The sequence below is a fragment of the Prunus avium genome, chromosome 1 (genome assembly GCF_965620075.1).
Source record: "Prunus avium chromosome 1, drPruAviu1.hap1.1, whole genome shotgun sequence".
NCBI classification, from domain to species: Eukaryota; Viridiplantae; Streptophyta; class Magnoliopsida; order Rosales; family Rosaceae; genus Prunus; species Prunus avium.
The window spans coordinates 60,283,417-60,304,399 of NC_142284.1; the positions used below are offsets into that span (position 1 = coordinate 60,283,417).

Sequence of the window (20,983 nt, forward strand, 5' to 3'; positions counted from 1 at the left end):
TTCGTGATTTACAAGGGGAATCGGGTTTCAGGGGTTGGGGAGTTGGTTGGGTTAAGTACTAAAACATGGATTGTTCGAATCACTGAAATACAATACATGGCGTTTGTAGTTATGGCAAATATTCAGATTGGTGTGGAGTACAAGATAAATGAGTGGGATAACGGACAATCTTTCAAAATAAGATGAATTGATTTCAAACTAGTTCCATTAGATCATCCTTATAATAATACAATATTTGTTGATTACGCTGAAAAACCTAGTTTAGCATGAATATATATAGGTTTTGGCAAACCCTATTATGCTATAAATAAGGACATCTTTAACACAGACTATATTGTGTATATGTAGAACACAAGAATGAGCTCTCTCAATCTTGCAACACACATTTTTCTATGTTTGGCAACCCAATATTAGCTAGTTTCTTGGAGACACCTAACTTCATCCCAACAGTAACCAAGGTCTCTAGTGATCTGGCACTATTTGCTAGGAGGTCCTCATCTATCTCAATAGCATCCTGCAGAACAACCCACACAATAAGCCAACAGTTAAACTCAGAAATACCCTACGCATGCCACCGTAAATCTGAAAGTGCAAACTTTTGACGACATTTACCACGTAAAGTTTAGATTAAGAAAGCTTCTATTGCACCCTTAAAAATACCCACCTCACCCACATACTCCACGCACCTACCATGAAAATTTAAAAAAGGCAATGGACCCCCTATAGTTGCCAGTTTTATTTTACCACCTTGGTCCCCCGTAGTTTCAATTTTGTCAATTTTATCCATGTAGTTTTAAATTCCTCACAATTCAAGGACATGTTACAAATTTGTCAAATTCCTTACAATTCCATCAAAATACCCCTCAACGTCAATGACTCATACTTACTCTGTCACGGAATTGGAAGGAAATATGAACGTGGCCTTGAATTGTGAGGGATATCAAACTACAAGGATCAAAAGTCACTTTTTGCCTTTAAAAATCTTTAAAGTTCTCACAGGTCCTCACATAGTCCCAAAACAATATCCTCACCATCTGTTTTGGTGGCCCCATGTCCCACTTAACATCACAACTCATAAAACTAAACAACCTAAACCTAACTGAAACTGGATGAACCGAACTGTGTCAAAAACAAAAGCTAGACGTGTCAATTCTCAGAACATAGGAGACTTATTTCCTTACAACATATACCAAAAAGAGGCCAAAAAGGGAAAAGAATAGTAATGTGACGATGTTTATTCAACCCCTATTCAATCAAATACAAACCTTTTCAAAGACGCAGATTACAGTGCTTCCACCAAATGAGAAATAGCCAAACTGTAATAAATGAACACAATGTCAAGACAGTATATATCAACCCATTATCTGCCGTAAATATATAAAATATAAAACCAAAGAAAACTCATCAAATAAAGAATATTAACCTCTTCTCCTTTCTTAACATGGTCACCCTCCTTCTTTGAAAAGGTAATGCTGCCAACCATAGTTGCACCAATGGCAACAAAAGCCACCTGCAGAGAAAAAGATGATCAAAAGAATTAGGCTACCACTATCGGCACTCCAATATGCAAGTACAGAAAAGTTATAAAACATTCACTTTGAAGTGCAAGAAGATAAAAGAGGAGTGCTAATAGTATTATGTCACTAATACCCAAGAATGATACATCTCTTCTTAATTAGGAAAAAAAAACGTGCTGACTCTATCCAACAAAATGATGGCTCTATTCTAACAGGAAATAAATATGAGAGCTCAACCCAGTTTACTATTGAAATTTGCCATTCAAGTAAAGGCGTGAATGCTTTTACTTTTCTTGCATTATAATAGCATAGCAACTGCATGTATTTTCTGTAGCAGATTTACCCAAGACAGATATTTTCAGTCGAAGGTTAGGTTGAGAATGTCAATGTCAGTGGAAATTATGGTAGTGAGATTTTACGGAAAATATTGGTATTGGTGGAAAAAGTTAAACGACAGAAATTTGCTTAACAACATGAAAATTTTGAATGAAACTTTTCAAAATGCCAAACCAATCAATAATCCATCATCTAACCATGTGAACTTCGTAAAAATGGTATTCTAATGATAAACATATAAGGTGATAAGCATATGACATTGAAAGTTAATTATAAATGTGCAAAAACATTTTTGGTTCATTGAAGTTTATCTTTGAGAACATGTACATATTAATTTAAATTTAACCGACCTTAAATAACATTAGTATACATTTACCATAATGAGCTTTGACACCAACTACAAGTATACAACCTTAATTACAACAGGGAACGCCTGTAAATCTAAATCAAATTAATTGAGTTTGTAATTTACAGCCCATACTTCAATTTGGTTATAAGCTGACACTTTAATTTCGGTTTAAATTTTGATTGAGTAGTTCAAATTTCATGACAGGCAACACTTTGATGGACCACATTTTGATTAAGCCATATATACAGCCCAAACCCAAGCCACAATTTATAAGCACAGTTTTTACTCTGAGTAATTTGAAATTCTCTCTTTGGATCTACATGTCTACAAATGCAGACTCCAGCTGGTTCACATGAAAGTGGGTGCTTTTGCAGCCTCTCTTTCTTGTTTTCCTTTTATGGTAAACAACTACTTTTTTATCACATGGGGTGCAGTGCACACACCCCACATGATCAAGCAGGCAGACCACAGCCTACATAATTAAGCAGCTGGAATATTTTCACGGATAAAATATATTCCACCAAATTTAGGTGGAAACATTGGAATTTTCGGATTTCCACCCAAACTTTTCTTGGGCAACAGGATGCAATGAACCAACTTTCATCCTGTATTTGTGTCAGCACTGCCAAAACACTGAAGTATAAACTGATTTTTTGAAGTTTCGGTCAGTTTTTTCATCTCAATGTAATGCACCAGTTTAACTAGTTTCTAATAAGAAAAATGGAGTGAGCATGTATCACTACTAATATCCAAGAAATTTCGTCCAAAAACAAAAAAACTAATATCCAAGAAATGGGGTTAACTTTTGCCTTTTTGTAAATAGAAATGATATTGACATTTTGAAAAAATAAATGATTGCACTAACAAACCTTTCCAAATTCTGCAGTTGATATAATTGATACTACTCGCTTATTCTCAGTGAAAACATTACAATACTTGCTATTCACAGCTATGGGGTTAACCTGAAGAAAGAAAAAGGAAAAAGATCAAGAAAAAGAACAAAGGAAATCTGTAGAGAAGCCAGAAAATAGATGATAAGCAAAAAATAAGGACTTCCAACATGTCATATCTATAATCACATACCGTATATAAGCATCCAGGTATATGTACAAACTGCTGAATAGTTCCAGAAACAGGAAAATGGAAACGATGATAATCCTGAAACCATAGTAGATGATTAATATCAAAATACAAATCAGAGTATGTACGGTTCAACTTCATGGTACAAGTTAATAAAAGTACATATTGCAAAAAATACCTGTGGTGCCAAACGAAATATTACCAATGTTCCATTGATGAAAGCATTGGAACATTGATATTTCCCCAAAAGCCCTTGAATTGAAAATTTTCGACCCTAGAAATACAAACAAAAACCAAGAAAATAGAATCAGAACAAAAAAACAAAAAAACAATAAAAACACGAACAAGATTATAAACAATATGTGGATTACAGACATCCAATCCAAATATAAAAGCAAAATGACCCAACTGACCTATTAATTTAATACAATTTGAACCTTCATCCTTTTAACTATTTGTTCTTTGCAATAAGTCGTACAAAACAGAATAACTAAAATTGGGTACACGGGCGTGGAGATAAACAGCCAGTTCAGGAATGGGAGACATATCCTGCTTGAAGCTTGCAAGACAATATGCCCCTCACTAACCAGAAGGCGCCACGTCATAAGCTCAGGATGGAACTACCATGCAGAGCAGAACTAACCAGATGGGGTGTGCAACAGGTGAATGAGTCACAGAACTACCATGTCAGTACAGTTCTAGTAAACAGCTCGGCAGTAGCATTTCAGCACTTAAGAATACATCATATCTAATATCAGTTCAACTAAACTGGTGCTTTCATTGATTGAGTTGAATACTTGGGTTCTTTAGCCAACTGAACTCTTGAAAGGAAAACTTCTCCAAAAACTTAAATACTCAAACACTCAGCTCCACGGTACAAAACACAAGGACCAATTCGGACAACCAGGCTGAACAAAATCAGGACCCTATGTCGGCGTGATTTTCTTGTATAGTTGACATTTAGAATTAATTAGGTTGATTATATGTAACTAGTTAGGCTAATTGGGATAATTTAGCATAATCTGCTTATTCCCTTTGGGGACATAGAGCTTCTATCCAACCGACACTTGAGTGGTTAAACAAAGAGCTTCTCTTCAACATCAAGATGACAGAATGTTGCTCAGCTCCAGTGAGATGTGGTATTGATACTGAAGACTGGGGGTAAAAAATGTGAAACTTCCCATAAAATTGAAACCATTGTTTGGGTCACAGAGTTTCCCAAGATGAACAGTGAGGGTACAGTCCCCAGTAATCTGAGAAGTGGGGTAGAGACATTGGGGGCAAGGGCAATGATTGTAGAATTAAGCATTTTGAGAGCCTGCTTGAACAGATCAATAACATTGATCGCATCATCTTCAAAATTATGCCAGGCCTTTTGGAAGAATAATCCAACAAAACCATCTGGTCCAGGCCTCAATAGGATTCAGGTCAAAACCATACCACCCTGATCTCCTTAGCTGTCATATTATAGGGAGCTAGCTTTCTCCTCAGAGATGGGAGTCTGGATTATGCTTCTAAGGCAGGAAAGGCTAGAGGCAAGCAAAGTCCTGAAGCAGGGGACAACATTGATGTCATTCTTACTCATTTCCACAGTACCATCCCATCTCTTTGATTTCTACTAGCTTGTTTCTATTCCCATCTTAGCCATAGACTTACAATATATATATATTACTGTTTTAGGAGGCCTTATTTTCTCACTGTCAGGAAATGTGATTTCCTCCTATCAACCCTTACATTCCAAGGTGGTTAAGATTGAGTGCATACTTCTCTACCAGTCAGAAAATTTCCAGGTCTAAGAGGTAAATTCGACCAGCCAAGTCACTGTTTTAGAAGAATTCAAAGTGCTAACAGCATGAGTACAGGAACAGTCATTCTTCTAAATCAATTGGAGGTGAAGTGGCAGAACAGAGGATATAGGATTAATATACTATGGGTTTATTGCATTGATACATTTATACACAAGCACCTTCTAAACTTTTGTCTATGAGAAGGTAGTCATGAAGGGTCGAGCTGAACAAGTGTTATTTCAATGCATAACATTTAAGAGCCCAGAGTGATTAGTTATTCTCTTCAAGAAAACGTCATATTTATCATTCAACTTTCATCTTTCTTACTTCAAATGAGTCAAATATGCTGCACTTCTGTTCTCTGAACTAAGAAGAGACAAGCATGAAAAAATCTTTAGAAACTTGTGAATTCTTCTACAAGAACTCAAGTGCAAACAGTAAAAATACCTTAATCCAAAATCTCAGACTTTCATCAACGGATTTGAATGCCATAAGACGGCTATCTGCAGCAGATATGGCAACATCATCACGTTCCATGTAGGCAATGGGTCTTGCTCCAGGCTTTAACTCTCTCACAAAAAATTCATTAAATGTCTACATCCACAAATTTAGAAATTAGAAATGTTTATCATCTTCATAATGTAAAGGACATTGTTACATGTCAAAAATTCCAGCAAAAGCAAGAAATCAATACTAAAATAAGCTTGTCCTACGCATAAAATAGTCAGTTAAAAGAATATATGAAACTTGAAAACATGGTTAATAAATTAAACCATAAGATGAAATATCAAGAAATATAAAATGCGTACAATTTTTTCCCTTTGTTTTTTGTATGGATAACAAACAAGGATTTTATTGATGAAAAAGGAAAAACGATACAAGTAGGAAAAACAGGATGCCCATTTTAATCCTATTAATACCCTCAAGCTTAAAGACAACTACATTTAAATCAAAGCTCCGCCCAATTTAGAAAAAGTACACGAAAAGGAATACTTCTGAAATGTTTTGACAAGCATCTGCAGAATTTAACCCTTAGGTTATAAATTTAAAAGCATGAACACCCCCTCAAAACATTGGTTCAAACATATTAAATCAAAGTTATGGAAGCATTGATAAGCCACACAAGCAGAAATGTATTCAATATGTAGATAAAATAAAACAAGATGAAATTCATCGACTTCAGATGTACAGCCTACCTTAAAATGTTCCAAAGGGTGCTTGACTTCAGCCAAATTGATTTGATCCTACAACAACCACGTTAAACTTAATCAAATGGATGTAATTTCAACTTAGCATAAATGTACACTACATTATTCAAACTCGAGCATTACAATAAAAACAGTTCAAAACAGTGAATAAAGTTTACATACACATAACAATGTACTTTTTGATAAGAAACACACTTTCATTAAAAAGACAAGAAGAAAGAAAGAGGAAGACCAAAGAAAGTGGACAAGATGGCCACTACAAAGAAAGAAAAAATAAAAAAGCATACATACAAATGCTAGCTAAGGCTAACACAGTACAACAGCTTCCCAGCATAACCAAATGTGAGTGAAAGATAAACCCTAAATTCTGTAGAAACAGGAGCCCGAAGTACGGACAAAAAACAAACTTTATTTGATAACTGCTCTGTCCCAACAAAGTCTTCAAAATCCTTTTATTTCCCTCCGGCCAAACTCCCCAAACCACAGCCATACCCATGCAACCCAACATAACTTTGGCCTTCTTCCCCTTGCCAGAAAATTTATGCTTCTCACAAAGAAAAGAAAAACAGTCCCTCAAAATTAGCTAGCTTACTTCCATCTCCCCAAACATCCTCAACTGAAGTCAAAAAAACCCACAGGACAATGTAAGAAAACATGATCCAGAGATTTATGTTCCCTGAAGGGTCAGGTAATTACATATCTGTTGTCCAGGGAACATAAGATATGGAGCACGCTCCTCCATCTTATAAAATAGAAAGCTTAGTTTTGGGCTTCCAAACATGAAAATGTTGTAGGCACTGTATCACACACAGACATCCCAGCCATTTCCAAGTATTTATTGTAGGATAAATGTATCAGCGTATCCATTTCAATGTGTATGTTCACACTTCATAACAACACATCCCTGCCTTCGTCTGTATACATGGCCACCCTTCATAACACACCATCAAACCATCTGTACACTTTTAAATTTCATTTCTGAAAACAATTATGTGAATCATGACACTGCATCATTTCAAGAAAGTAAAACAGCATAATCATAATGTTATTCTATGGAAAGAGTCCTGCCTTAAAAAACTCGACAAATTTCGATATATCTTTAGCAGATTCCACTGAGTTCATTTTCTTCCCCTGCTTTTCAGAGAGGCTCTGCAAGATATCCTTTGCCCCTGCGTTGAAATAGTGAACCACGGTAAAGAAAACAAGATTATGCAACGATCATAAACAAAGAACTCATAAAAACCAAAACCTGCTACTAGCTAGCAAACGAACTGCAGAAATTATTAATTATTATTATTATTATTATTATTATTATTATTCTTGTTATTTTGGATAGGCAATTGACAGTCAGTTTAAAACGAAGGCATCTCCTCTTGAAGTAAATCTAGTGTTGGTAGATTTACTATTAGTGTTAAGAGCCTAACAAGTTACAACCAACCTGTCCACATGGACAAAGACCCTGAGCAAACTGAAACTACAGTTGATAATATTGGATTGCTGAACTTATATTAAACGCATCTACAAAACAAACTTATTGGAGGATGAGGAAGGCAATATTACTGACAGAGAAGATGGAAGGTGATTGAGATCAATGGTTGTCTTAGTAGGTTGTTAGTGTAAGCTAGATGGCTTAACATGAGTTGATGGTTTTATGGTAGAAAGGAAGCCTACGCAGGTTTCTCATTTACTGCTTTTCACTTTGGAGGAAGAGGAGAGATTGCTTCTTGTTTAGGTCATTGATTCTAAAAAAGGAAGACCTATGCTTGCTCATCACAAATTGATCTTCTCGATGAAAAAGTTATGCTGAGAGCATAGACTGCTGCCCATTCACTTCTAAAATGTGTTTATTACACTACCACAAGTGTTAGGAGTAATGGGCACTTGGCATACAGATTCCTACCTTTTGTGGATGGAGGTTTTTCTGGGGGTTGGTGGTAACAAGAAGGTAGTCCATTCTTTGGAAATGTGCAGTCTTGGTGATAATTTAAATTGACTGGATGAAAAAGAAACGCAGAACACTTGAGGAACATATTCCTGGCATCTTTACAAGGTTCATAATCTAAGCATTTCAAGGGCACCTAGAGAGGAACATATTTTTGGCATCTTGACAGGGCTGATAGTATAAGTGTTTTAAGGGCACCATTTAGTCTAATTCATCTTGATTAGACACGAGGTAAAAACTAACTTTAATGTTTTTCCTGTAATTTTTCCTGTTCATGTATTAAGCTTTGAACACCTCATCTGTCTTTTCTCATATCTTTTCCTTTATGTTTTGTAAAATTAATGTTCTACAAAAACAAAAACACAGAACTGAAAATGAAAGGAAGGTATAGAAGGGCATCAGCATGATGATTTTTTATGGGTGATCTAATTCTGATAGATAATATCTTAAAATAAGAAACAACATTGCATCATCAATTTATTGAGTAATACAAGATAGCAATTGAAAGAAAGAGGAAGGTGCTTATAATATAATCTCTGCAACTTCTTTAGCTAAACATCTATTCATAAATGCAACTTAATACCTGTATCCAGGAGGCCAAGCCCTAGTTTTGACTGGTAAATGGCTCTCATTGACAAAACAATCTTTTCATCTATTAGTTCTTCCACAAGTCTCTTTGTCCTCCGATCAAATACCTGAATCAATAAACTGTTAATGGAAAAATAAAGTAGACCAGAATTATAGCTTGGAAACAAAGAAGATTGAACCACATCTGCTTCAATGAGATGCTCAGGGAGAAAAAAGAAAAAAATTAATAGGTTACATAGATACTACGATGCATACCAGTTAAGCTCGCCGGTACTATGATCAATTTGTTATTATATCATGAAAGACCTATATAGGGAAATTAAAAGCCTTGTATAGCTACATATAATATTCTGGGCCTCTCCACCCATAGCCAATTGGTTTTGGGTTGGACTTTCAAACAGGCTAAGTTGCCAACACAGGAAGTGATCCATATAACTTAGACTTCATAAATGATATCAAGGACATCTAACATGTACGTATAACACCTTACCACTAGAGGTCCCATTCTTGTGGTACGTTTGATCTCACTAAAACATTTCATTATAATACAAACAAGACTCAAGTACATTACACTCATGCAAATTATAAGTTTTTACATATCTGCGTCTCTTGTAACTTGTACATCATTTTAAACTTTCAATTCATCATTATGACTTAAAACATTGTTTCCAAACATACAGCATCAGGGGCAGAGCAGAAACTACATGAGAGAGAAAATGGGAACAGTATTGCAGCTAAAACACTTCATGCCTATTACAGAAAGGGGGTTCCCATTTCAAATGAGAAAAACCCATAAATTTTTTTTCTGCCACTAATCTTAGCTGATTTAAAAAGAAAAGGAAAGTATACCACAATATGGTGAGCACTCGAACCAGAATTTAAACCAACGTCATAAGATGAAACATGGGCCCATTCACTGAGTTTAAACATCCACCTACATATAAAATTTGATGTTACTATTCCCAGCATACCATAGATTGATAGTAATAACCACTGAACTGAAATGAACCGCAACAACAAGAATTGTCAACAATAAGAAGCCTGATGATATAACACAATTCTTACCCATAAGAAGCCTGTTTATCAGTCAAAAATCCTCCAGTCATGACCTGTTTTCCAGTTCCTTCATCGAAACATAGGGTCAAATGTATCATGTAGTTCAGCTTATCAGAAACTTCAAGAGTCTCACCACAAACAGGACAGCAATTCATTAGTGGTTCCCTGAAAAACAAAATAGTTCTGCTCATCTTTCCAAGAATGGGACCTAAAGGGAAATACATTCTATATTCAAACATGTTGCAATTATATCAAACTGAAAATCATGGTACAATCCAAAGAAATAAAATGAAATCCAAGCTCAGGTTTGGCATTAGAAAAAACAGTCGTGAAATGGTAAGAACCTGAATTGTGAGAACTATAACACTTCTTCCAATGTATATACCGGTGGGTTGAACTAATTTAATATAAATTTTCAGTAAATTTTCTCACTGGCCTAATAAGAATGTGTTGGTCGATGGTCTCAAGTTGTACTACATGAGAAACATTTGGTAACAAAATCAAATAAAACATTTTGCAAATATTTATAAATACAATCTATAACACAAAATGAACATATCTATAAAAAAAACAATAAATTCACATTTCTTACATAATAAGAATTTGCAACTGTATAGGCAAAGTTGTTTTCTTTTTTCTTTTTTTTGGGTCTGATTATAGACATGGAGATCAAAATAGCAATATATACAGTGGTAAGTTCAAACTTTTTGGTCTAATATCTACATGTATCATTACTTTTCTTGTTGAATGGCAAGAAGGGCAGCCAACTCATCCATGCTAACAACACCATCCCCGTTCTTGTCAGCAGCTTTAAACATCTCCTCTTTCTATTAAGGAAGGAAGATATATTTCTGAGACAATGGAACCAAAAGGAAAACACAAAGCACAAACACACCAACAAAAAAATATATATATATCACAAAGGACTTCTGAAATTGGAGGAAGCCAACTCTATGGATTCCAATCCACAAACCCATACCAAATGTAATGTGGGTTTTGTGATTAATTGCTTATTTTGTGTTTATTGAGAATTTGAGATCAAATTTTTAAGAACACACCAACAGCCGCTTAGACTATAGGAGTTAGGCTCAGATGAGCCAAGACCTGTGAGAAAAAATTGAAAACGTGAATTAAGTGTGGTTTTACTGGGTTGACGATGAACCCATGTGAATTAAAATAGGTTCATTAAGTTCAAACCTTGTTGGCTGCCACTTGATTCCCGAAAGCATTAATTAAGTCAGAAAATTCAGAGAAGGAAAGCTTTCCATCTTCATTATAATCCTGTGTATATTACAAAGCCTCAGAATTGGGACATACCACTATAGATAAGAATTGGTACAACACTGAAGAACATATCTTTCCATATATGTAGGACATACCACTATAGATAAGATGCGCCTTGCAAAACTCTTTTCTGTTTCAATTGGATCCTGTCAATTTTTCCAATGAAGTGTTATTACTCCTAAATATAGACTTCGTTACTGAAGAAAATGAGGTTCATACATGGCTTACCTCAACAGAGCATGAAACATAAATTTTTCCAACAATTTTGTCTGATGTCGATGGATCTAACAGGTCCAATATCTCAGAATTGGAGTTGGAATCTGAATCCTGCAGCAGCAACAATTTATCCTCAGAAGAGAGAGCGATAACAAGAATCAGTAAAAAGATGAACATAAAAATCTGAAAACATAAGAATCAGTCAGTTAGCCAACTAATTCCATATTCAAAATGCGGTTATTCATAAATATTGAATGCTGCCAGCAGAAGGAAAAAAAAAACGCTGCAGAGTAAAACAAACTCAGAACTTGTAAACAAAAGAAATTTGGAAAAGGGCTCATACTCAATATATTGTTTCTCAGAAGTTCACCATGCAATTTCAGCATCTCCTTTTTGGTAATTTTTATGGTATTTACCTCACTGCAGAAACTTTTTCTCTTGGCATGCTTGGAACGTAAAAATTAAAAAAATCCTGAGATACTAGGAGCTAGAATATTGGCCCCAGGGTCCATGATTCATATCAATGGAAAATTGTAGTCAGAACAATTAAATTCTAGACATTTCCACGGAAAGACATATATGTTGATATGGAAAGCAAAATGAAAATATTATATGGCAGGGATGCAAAATCAAGTTGGCACTCAAACACAGCAAAAACCCCATACTACAATACATAGAGGGGGCCTGATAGGCACTCAAACATCTAACCAAACCACAGCAGAATAATATCTTAGCATCTACATTATAACAGCCACAACCATTTACCCAACACAGCTCTATCCTTTATTTTTATTTTTATGAGAGCTCTATTCCTCTTATTGAGTTACCAATGGCTTCCAATGACCTTTATTTGGCACTCACTCACCACCAACACCTCAGATTACAAGTCAACTATCTTGTTCACAATTCCAAGTACATTTTTTATTTGATGCGAAAAATTTGGCTTCCAAAATGATTATTTTACACACGAATTCACTGAAACTTTGACAACTTTTATGATTCTTTCACAAATTATGTCTCTTTTTTATTCTCAAAAAGTAAATAATAAGATAAAAGTGATTCCTCTCATTGAGCTACCGATGGCTACCACTCCCTTCACTATTGGTCTCTGAACAATATCCCAAATAATTGGGTGATCCTATCTTCCTTCATCACATCCTTCCCGCACAAAATCCTGTATCAACTTCTTAGTCCTCCTTGCAACCCTATTAGGCAATCTGAAAGATTGGAAGGACGCTACTCAGCAATATTCCCCCAAGGGAAGGCCAAAGTAATTCGAAGGGCAATTCTCTCCCTCACTTGCCACTCCTTGTTCAACAGACTCCCAAAGCCTATAATCCACCAGAAGTAGAAGCGAAAAGAACATTAATTAGCTTTCCAATTAGAATAATGTCAGATAAAGATATGTTCCTAAAATCAGGATATACAGAAACCTGAAGTGCTGCCCAAAACTTGACCATCTCCCACACCTCCTCCACTTCCATCCTCCAACATCTTCAAAGATCCACCGATTCCAAAGTAGTCAGATAATAGCCATCACCACCATACACCCCATATTCATTTAGCCTTTTTTCCACCGCCCAAAAGCCTATAACCCACATTGACAACAACTAGTACACTCTTGGCCATATTAATCTTCCGGTCTTGGACTAACACAGAAGATTGACAATCTGAACCAAATTGACGATTTCCCTGCCTCACTTATCAAGAAAAAAATAGTATCATCCTCACTTGTAGTTTTCATCATTATTCATACTATTTCCCACTAACCAGTCACTGAAATTTGAAAAGAAAGTATGTATAATTTTCCAATGCAAATTGAAGCAGTTCCTAAGCCTTTGGGCAAGCAATTAGTATATGGTGTATAGATTTAAACGAACTGTTGCAAAGGTGACAAGATGCATTCTCCCAGGAATGAATATGGAGTCTGTATACATTTGTACCAAGCTTCTTCTGAGTTACAAAAATACACAAGTTTCCAAAATCAACTCCATTGATTTTAATACTGCAAAGCATAATTGTTGTAACACACAAACATTAATAAATAAACAAAAAGAAAAGAAAAACAGTGCATCGTTACTGGAGCTTGTGGAAAAGTGCAATTAGAGAGAGTTCCATGTAGTGGCACAATTTAAGAAGTTAAACATGTCAATACGAGACAGAGAGAGAGAGAGAGAGAGAGAGAGAGAGAGAGTTGATTCAACAAAGAAGGTTGCTCACCCTGGTTAGAAATTCAAGCAGATCAATTTCACAATATCCTATCAGATTGTTTCTGGACATTTTATTCGTCTGCATTGTATGATAAATTGAATAAGTGAAAATATAAAAATTATACCTGAAGAACACATATACATTTTCAATTTGAATATACAACAGAACCGGGAAAGAAAACTTTGACATAGAGAAATCTCTTAAATATAGAGCATACAAGACTGTCGGATACAATCAAATTAGTGTATACAATAAGAAAAGGCCTTAAATTTGACATACATAAAAAAAAAAAAATGAAAAAAGGGGTATGACTACATCTGAAGCAAAACATGAATTTATACTTATAAAAGGAAATAGAAGATAAAAAGGTCATTACATTCTGCAGGAAATAATTCATGGAACACCAGATATAAACATGATTACCATATAATCATCACTAAATTCATGTGTCTTTGTATGCATTCAGTTATTCATGTATATGTATAAACTTAAGATTCATTGCCAGCATTAATTTTGATTGCTTCATAAATAAAAAAATCTACAGTTGTAGCTTTTGATCATATATATAAAAATCATGTTAGTGACTGCCATTAATACTATAATTCAAATATATATATATGGAAGAAAAAAATCTAAGAGAAGTGAAAATGAAGTATGTATCTATTTAACTCTGAGATCCAGAATATAATGGTAGACACATGCAAAGGGGTATCTGAAGTGTATGCTGCGTATCCAGTTTACAGTTTCAGAAATTTGGAAAGTTATCCTAAATTATGGGAGTATATGGCACATTGCCCATGTGTATTTGGGAAGTTCCTAGAACATGATTAGCATATTTCTCCAATGTGTCAATGTGTGAGACTGCACTTTGCATACTAGCAGCTTTCTATATAAGAAACTTTGAATTTCCATTTCCTATATCTACAATACAAAAACATCCATACGAATCTATAAGTGAAAAAACATCCCAAATTCTATAAATTTATGCCATGCCAGCCACCACAGCCATCCCTAAATAAGGAGACCTACATATCCGTCCTTGTCACATGGTACCAAACTATTCCTATTTTTCTCCCATGGAAGAACATACCTCTTTCAGGACACTACTAAATGGGGAGATTGTAAGTAAACGGAATGCAAAGCATACCTCATAAATGGATATCCTTGCAACATGAGGCCCATTTTTTTCCAAAAGAAGCTTCTTCTCCTGAAAGTCAAAGGGAAAAGTTTCAAAGGGTTATTTTCAGCTCAGTTGTGTGCTCGTACTAAGAAGCAAATGAGAGAGAGAGAGAGAGAGAGAGAGATGAGTTTTTCCACAATTTCAAAGACTGTAATGAAGGTTCCAGTACTTTATCACACTACCAAAGTGATCCAAAAAGCATACCTAATACTAACAAGTGTGTCAGCCCTAGCATAAAAGAAAAGCACTCAGCAAATTAATCTTAACTTCCCCTCAGCATCTCTGATGTGTGTGTGTGACAGATTATGCATATTTTGTACATCACAGAGAGATGGAGATCTAAAAACCAAAAATAGAAAATACAGGGAGATATACTGAGGTCTTTCACAGATGGCACTAAGTGAGATATATTAAGGTTTTGAAAAAAGGCCAAGCACTCATATGTTACCATAATAACATACAATATAGGGTTTCGGGTACTTACAGAGTTCCAAACAGGCTTGTCTGTTCTGCAACACCAGTAAAAAACAAATTAATACAAATAAGCTGGTGTGTTCTGTAAAAAAAAAAAATTTACAAAAATGCAATATTATCTCATAGGGCAGACTTTGTGTAGCCTGCAGAGAAATGAATGTCTGACAAGCCCACTAAGGTGGAATTTTTTATGCTATGTAGTATCAATCGGTAAAATTTCTGATATACTGAGACAATGTGTTACAAAAATTTAAAACTCCTTATAATCCAAAATAAACAGGCATGCACATTTCTGTTCTAACAACATTGCTAATTAAATTTTTATGCAGTTATGCAATAATAGGAAATCCATTTCATAAATCGAAAAATCGTCTTAAAAGGATGAACGTTGAAAATTTGAAAATAACAATTTCTACAGTTGAGTGACCCTTCAACCAATTCACTTGGCCTTTTTAAGCCCTTTTCTTTTGAGGCACTTTAATTTTTTTGAGAGAATAAACAATTACATCCAAAGTTACTAAGGGGGCATTTGGTACCTGTTTCCTAAAAACAACTGTTCGTTTTACAAGATACAAAACAAACGGGAAACAAGTTTCTTTTTCGTGCTGGCCTGAAGATGAAAAACAAATTTGGTGTAGTGTTTTTAAAATTTTATTTATTACAAAAACAATTTTCAAGATACGGTATACAAAAAGCAGGTGCATTTTATATTGGTAAGCAGTTAAAGACAATATCTCATATTTTAGAAGAATAGAAACAAAAATGATAATTAAAAACATAGGGTTCAGAATCGGAGAGGTCATTCCTCCTCTCCATAAAGAATTTCATTGCAAACAGCATTTTCATATCTATGGGCATACAAGATTTCGGTGGGATTTTACTGCAAAGCTGCAAACAATGTGACTGCATCAGACAAGGAATGTTGTGAACTAGAGGACAACTTCCTTAACCCTAGGAGTTCACATGACTATTGATGACGAGGATGTTGATTTCAATTTTCAGTGATCCTTAACATTAGAGTCTAAAGGAAAAGGACAATGGATGATCACTGCTTAAAGAAATGGGACAAGTAATTTCAGAAACTTGTAGTTTGTAATGAGACATGACTCAAAATGTAAAAAAGGGGGAAAGGGTTGCAGAAATAAGTAATTTCAGGCACTCGTAGTTCTTTCTATTTTGGTGTTTCTATCTATCTATGTGCTCATTATTCTATTTAGTTATTTTAAGAAAACAAATAAATGAATGAATGAATGAATGCACAGAGTAGTTGGCATTCAAAGATAAAGATTCGAAAAGGAGAAAAAGAAGCTTCACAACAAGGAGAAAAAAGAACAAAGAGACAAAGAGGCATTACTGATCGGAGATATTCGTACGGAAGGTCTGTTCTCCAAAAGATACACAGGCAAGCCACTTGTCCTTGAACTTCATTTCAGCCTACCCCAAACACAGAAAAACACCAAATTTTTTTTCCCTATTAATTTCACCCACTCCAAACACTGCAATGCTAATTCAATAAAACAAAAAACAAAGAACAAGAAACTTACTCGAACGAGTGTGAGCAAACCGATTCCGGCGAAATTTTCAGCATTAAGTCGTTTGCCATGAGACGGGGAATTTGAGCGACTGCGACGTCGTCGATGAAGGTGAAGTCGCTGCTTCAGCCGAGAGCGACGCGATCCTTTCGACTGTGACTCTGCAGCGCCGTTCTCTTCTTTCGAGCTTCCATGCCCCATTGCCTCTCTCTCTCTCTCTCTACCTACGGAGACTGTGATTCTCTCTCTAAACTGTTCCGCTTTTTTATTGGTAAGCAATTGGGGGCTTGGGAGTATACTCTTCTCTTGTATCTTCTTTTATAGAAATGACCAATACAGAAAGAAGGCAAATGTTTCTGGAATTTGAAGAATAAAGAAAAGTCAACTTCTACGACAACTCCAAAAAGAAAATATTGGATGATGGACTTGTCAGACCGCACTACTAGTGTACCATACAAAAAGCTTCTTTTATGCCGTAACCCAAAGTGGAAAGCTTTTCTTGTAACAATTAGGATGGGCATTGTCCGGTTTGGTTCACTTTATGCCAAAATTAGACCGAATCAAATAGAGTAATTGATGTGGTTCGGTTTTGATTTGGCTTTAGGGTCAGGCTGTGTCCTAAACCCTTTCAATTCAGTCCAGATTCAATATTACTTGTATAAATAAAATAATTAAAGAAATAACTCTAGCTCAATGTTTAAATTAATCTTATAAAATTATATATTTGGGAAATAGCGGTATATGCCACCCATTTTATAATCTTAACTAAAAATACTACCCCTTCCCAATTTTTTTACAACTACCACATATAAATATATAATTATTGTCCACTTATTGTACCCATATCAATTTTTCAGAAATTGGCTTCTCTCTCTACTCTATCTCTTCGGCCCGTCTCTCTCCGTCGTGTACCTCTCTCTCTCCGACGCAATTGTCTTTCTCCCTCAGCAGTGGCTGTTCATCCTCTCCACCGTTGACATCCATGAGGTACTCTTCATATACCTTTTCTTTGAAATTTGGTTTATGGTGTTCGGATTTGTAAGAAATTGGTTTAGGGTTTTAGTGTTTAAGGGTTACTCAGAAATTGGGTTTGGGTTTATGGGTTTCTATGAACTGGGTAATAACTCACACCCACTCTCACTCGCTCGCAGGCACTGTTCACAAAAATCAAACTCTTCATTTTGTCACAGAACGTTTGGGCTTCGTTCAGCTTTGTCTGGGTAAGTCCCAACTATCTATATTGTTTGATGAGATTTTAAGCTCTGGGCTCTGTGATTTCTACAAGAATTAATTCCACAATATTCTGATTTTACTTGTTCAAATCAAAGCAAAGGAAAGGACGTTGTTTATGGATGGGTAATTGTCAAAAACGACTTCTGGAATGTACATGCTTATAATCAAATTTTGCAGATTGTCAATGGTCCACAGTCCACATTTGAGACTGAGAATTTTGTATGTTCTTGTTAGGCTGGTTTTGTTTTACCTCTTCAATCATTGTTAGCATATGGTTCTCTGGAACTTTTGAATAAATTGTTTAATCAGATGTCCAAACCGTTGGAATTAATATCTTACTGTCGTAATGCATTTCATTTTCAGGCAATATGCAAGGATAGCCGCATTGTTCCTGGAGCGGCAACTACTGAAATTGAGTTATCTAAGAGAGTAAAGGAATTCTCTTTTACAGAAACATGGTAAATGGCGTGAATTATTATTTTCTCAAGATGTTGTCCCTGAAACATAAAATAAAATATTGATGTCTAGACCAACTATTGGAACTTGATTTTGTAACCATTTTCCCAGTCATAGATTTCTGATTGGGCAGTAGTGCAATAACCTACTAAAGAAACAATGGTTTTGCAGATTGGATTAGTATGCTATAGCAAAATTTGCCGAAAGCTTTGAGACGGTGCCTAAAACGCTAGCTGAAAATGCTGGGCTTAATGCAATGGAGATCATATCTTCTCTATATGCTGAACATGCATCAGGAAATACCAAAGTTGGCCTCGACTTGGAGGAAGGCCGTTGCAAAGATGTGTCAACTCTTAATATTTGGGACCTCCACATAACTAAGTAAGCTGCTCTTTGTCTTGTAACAGTTCATGCTTTTATGTGAAAGTTCTCAATACATTGAATGTTGTTACAGCTGTGATGTTTGATGCAATTTTGGTTCTGAATTTTCATTAATTTTGGATCTAGAATTTGTTTGTAGAGGAAGCTTTTATTAGTAATCCCATTTTTGGTGGTTTTGATAGCCAATTAGTTCCTATTGCGTACATTAATGGTTCATCTTATTGGTATCCTTTCTGTTGATTTTCTGTATCAAAGTGTGACTAACTGGCATGGGTGTTTTGAGGATTGTGGTGCATTTTGAAGTCCATTGGCAGGCTAATAGGGCTAGGAGGTTATGCATATATGATATATAAAATTTAGTTCATGATTTGGTGGTCTAACAACTACATCTTTGTGCTGAAAGCCTTTATTCACCAGGGGACCCAGTCATTCTGTTATTTTCTTTATTATATTTCATTTGTGTAAATAGTTAAGCCACATATCCACTACGAAAGGTTTCTTATCTTTCTTTTTCAGTAAATGGTTGGTTTCTAGAGGATAACAGAGTGACAATGCCAACCTTTTTATTTTTTATTTGTTTTACAAATAGCATTGATGGTTTGCATTTAGGATTTTTACGAATTATAGCATTCGGGAATAAGTGAGGATTTCTTTGGATAACTGATAAATAGTAACTTGGAAACATCTCGACTTCAAACATTTTGGGTATTTTATGAACTTTAGATAGTTCTGTTTCATTAATTTATTGAAATCAACATGTTTAAGTTGGCCAGGAAGTTGTTTCGTATGAGATATAGGTATCAATCTTCTTTCTTGGGCTGTTTGTTGCAGGTTCTTTGCTCTCAAGTATGCTGCAGATGCTGCCTGCACTGTTCTACGGGTAGATCAGGTAACTAGTAACTACGTATTTGTCAATGGTTTTCCTAATTTTGAAGTACCCAAATTTGGTATGAACTACATCTTTGAATCCCTGATTGCATCTTTGAGGCCAAAGCAGAAAAAATGCTATACATACAGTTTTTTTTTATAAAAAAAATCGAGGCTTTATGAATTAGTTGACTATTCTTTTTATTTATTTATTTAATTTTATACTTTTAGACTTTTTGTGAAGTCTTTTTCTCTTTTTTTTTTTTAAGTTCCCCTAACTCGGCATAGATGCATGTATGCATGTGTGTACTCAGAACACAAACTCCTTTATAACTCAAAAGAACGGTCGCAAATGTTAGTTTTTAACTTGGAAAAATAAAATAAAATTGAAAGTTACGTTTGGGAAATGTTGAACTTTTATAATGAATATGGCTTCAGTGCAGAAGGCTTGATAGTAAATAGAAAATCTATATGCTGGGGGTTTTCTAGCTAGCTAAAAATGTGTGAGAAATGATGAATCTATCTGATTGCAGCCTATTTAATGTTTAATACCTTCATTAAAAAAAAAGGTTGTTGACAGTGCTTTGACTATCTTGCAGATTATAATGGGAAAACCAGCAGGTGGCCCTAGTAAGAGAGATCAGCCTGCAGGGATGGATGAGGACTAATTTTGTGTGTATGACAATTGACTATCTTTGCTTGTATTGCTCTATGTTAGGGATCTTTTGTTCCATTTTAGTAACAATTTTGTTTAGGAGAAAAAGAAACATATTGCAGTTCATGCTTTGTAAATGCCACTCTTCTGTTACTATGGACACGCGGTATGCCCTTGTTGGGTAGGTTTGGATTGAAACCATGGTCAAGTGCTTGAGCCATGTTTAGTGAGAAAGCTTGAATGGATTTTCTTTTCTGTTGTATTTGGCCCTTCTCTTTTCAAGCATGCCAAAAATCATCCTGGTTTTGTAATATGTGGTTTGTGCCCAATTAATTTACCGTGGATCTTGCATTTTTGTACCCAATATTTGATAGCTGCCTTCTTTTGAACGAAGATTCATTGAGGGAGAGAATTACTTTCCTTTTGAATATGAATCGATGTGCAACTCCAACTATCATTTGAAAGGTCAACATCAATTCATGCTAATATAAGGATGGATAACAATTGTCGTGTCCGTGACATTTGAATTCAGGATTACTTTCAACGAAGTGGAGACTCTGTTATTAGACCAAATGGCCATTGACATACGATATAATAGAAATATTAGGCCAATATACGTACACTATAGAGG

General features: G+C 35.2%; 2 protein-coding genes and 1 long non-coding RNA gene across 3 annotated transcripts; 2 read left to right on the forward strand and 1 right to left on the reverse strand.

Moving 5' to 3' along the window:
• Positions 1–170: 170 nt before the first annotated feature.
• Positions 171–17,153, reverse strand: LOC110767072 (phosphatidylserine decarboxylase proenzyme 2). Its single transcript, XM_021970502.2, has 21 exons — positions 16,773–17,153; positions 16,583–16,662; positions 15,239–15,263; positions 14,722–14,781; positions 13,584–13,652; positions 11,376–11,474; positions 11,243–11,293; positions 11,061–11,144; positions 10,599–10,690; positions 9,873–10,028; positions 9,657–9,741; positions 8,803–8,914; positions 7,346–7,446; positions 6,266–6,313; positions 5,517–5,663; positions 3,461–3,556; positions 3,286–3,360; positions 3,072–3,164; positions 1,424–1,510; positions 1,266–1,316; positions 171–514 (listed from the first exon to the last, which is right to left on the reverse strand). Exons 1-21 carry the CDS (start codon positions 16,959–16,961, stop codon positions 368–370), a joined length of 1,947 nt encoding a protein of 648 aa, XP_021826194.2. The 5' UTR covers positions 16,962–17,153; the 3' UTR covers positions 171–367.
• Positions 17,154–17,624: 471 nt separating this feature from the next.
• Positions 17,625–18,451, forward strand: LOC148298116 (uncharacterized). Its single transcript, XR_015833150.1, has 3 exons — positions 17,625–17,747; positions 17,912–17,980; positions 18,357–18,451. It is a non-coding gene; the product is annotated as an uncharacterized LOC148298116 (long non-coding RNA).
• A 183-nt stretch (positions 18,452–18,634) lies between these two features.
• LOC148298117 (T-complex protein 1 subunit theta-like) lies at positions 18,635–20,614 on the forward strand. Its single transcript, XM_088247642.1, has 3 exons — positions 18,635–18,830; positions 19,662–19,719; positions 20,297–20,614. Exons 1-3 carry the CDS (start codon positions 18,706–18,708, stop codon positions 20,363–20,365), a joined length of 252 nt encoding a protein of 83 aa, XP_088103768.1. The 5' UTR covers positions 18,635–18,705; the 3' UTR covers positions 20,366–20,614.
• Positions 20,615–20,983: the final 369 nt, after the last annotated feature.

Coding starts and splice junctions, on each gene's coding strand:
- LOC110767072 (XM_021970502.2), bottom strand. CDS start 16,961: ATGGGGCATGGAAGCTCGAAAGAAGAGAACGGCGCTGCAGAGTCACAG. Junction 13,653..14,721: donor CAAGGATATCCATTTATGAG/GTATGCTTTGCA, acceptor CATACAATGCAG/ACGAATAAAATGTCCAGAAA. Junction 3,165..3,285: donor TACCTGGATGCTTATATACG/GTATGTGATTAT, acceptor TTCTTTCTTCAG/GTTAACCCCATAGCTGTGAA.
- LOC148298117 (XM_088247642.1), top strand. CDS start 18,706: ATGGAGATCATATCTTCTCTATATGCTGAACATGCATCAGGAAATACC. Junction 18,831..19,661: donor TGGGACCTCCACATAACTAA/GTAAGCTGCTCT, acceptor TGTTTGTTGCAG/GTTCTTTGCTCTCAAGTATG. Junction 19,720..20,296: donor CTGTTCTACGGGTAGATCAG/GTAACTAGTAAC, acceptor ACTATCTTGCAG/ATTATAATGGGAAAACCAGC.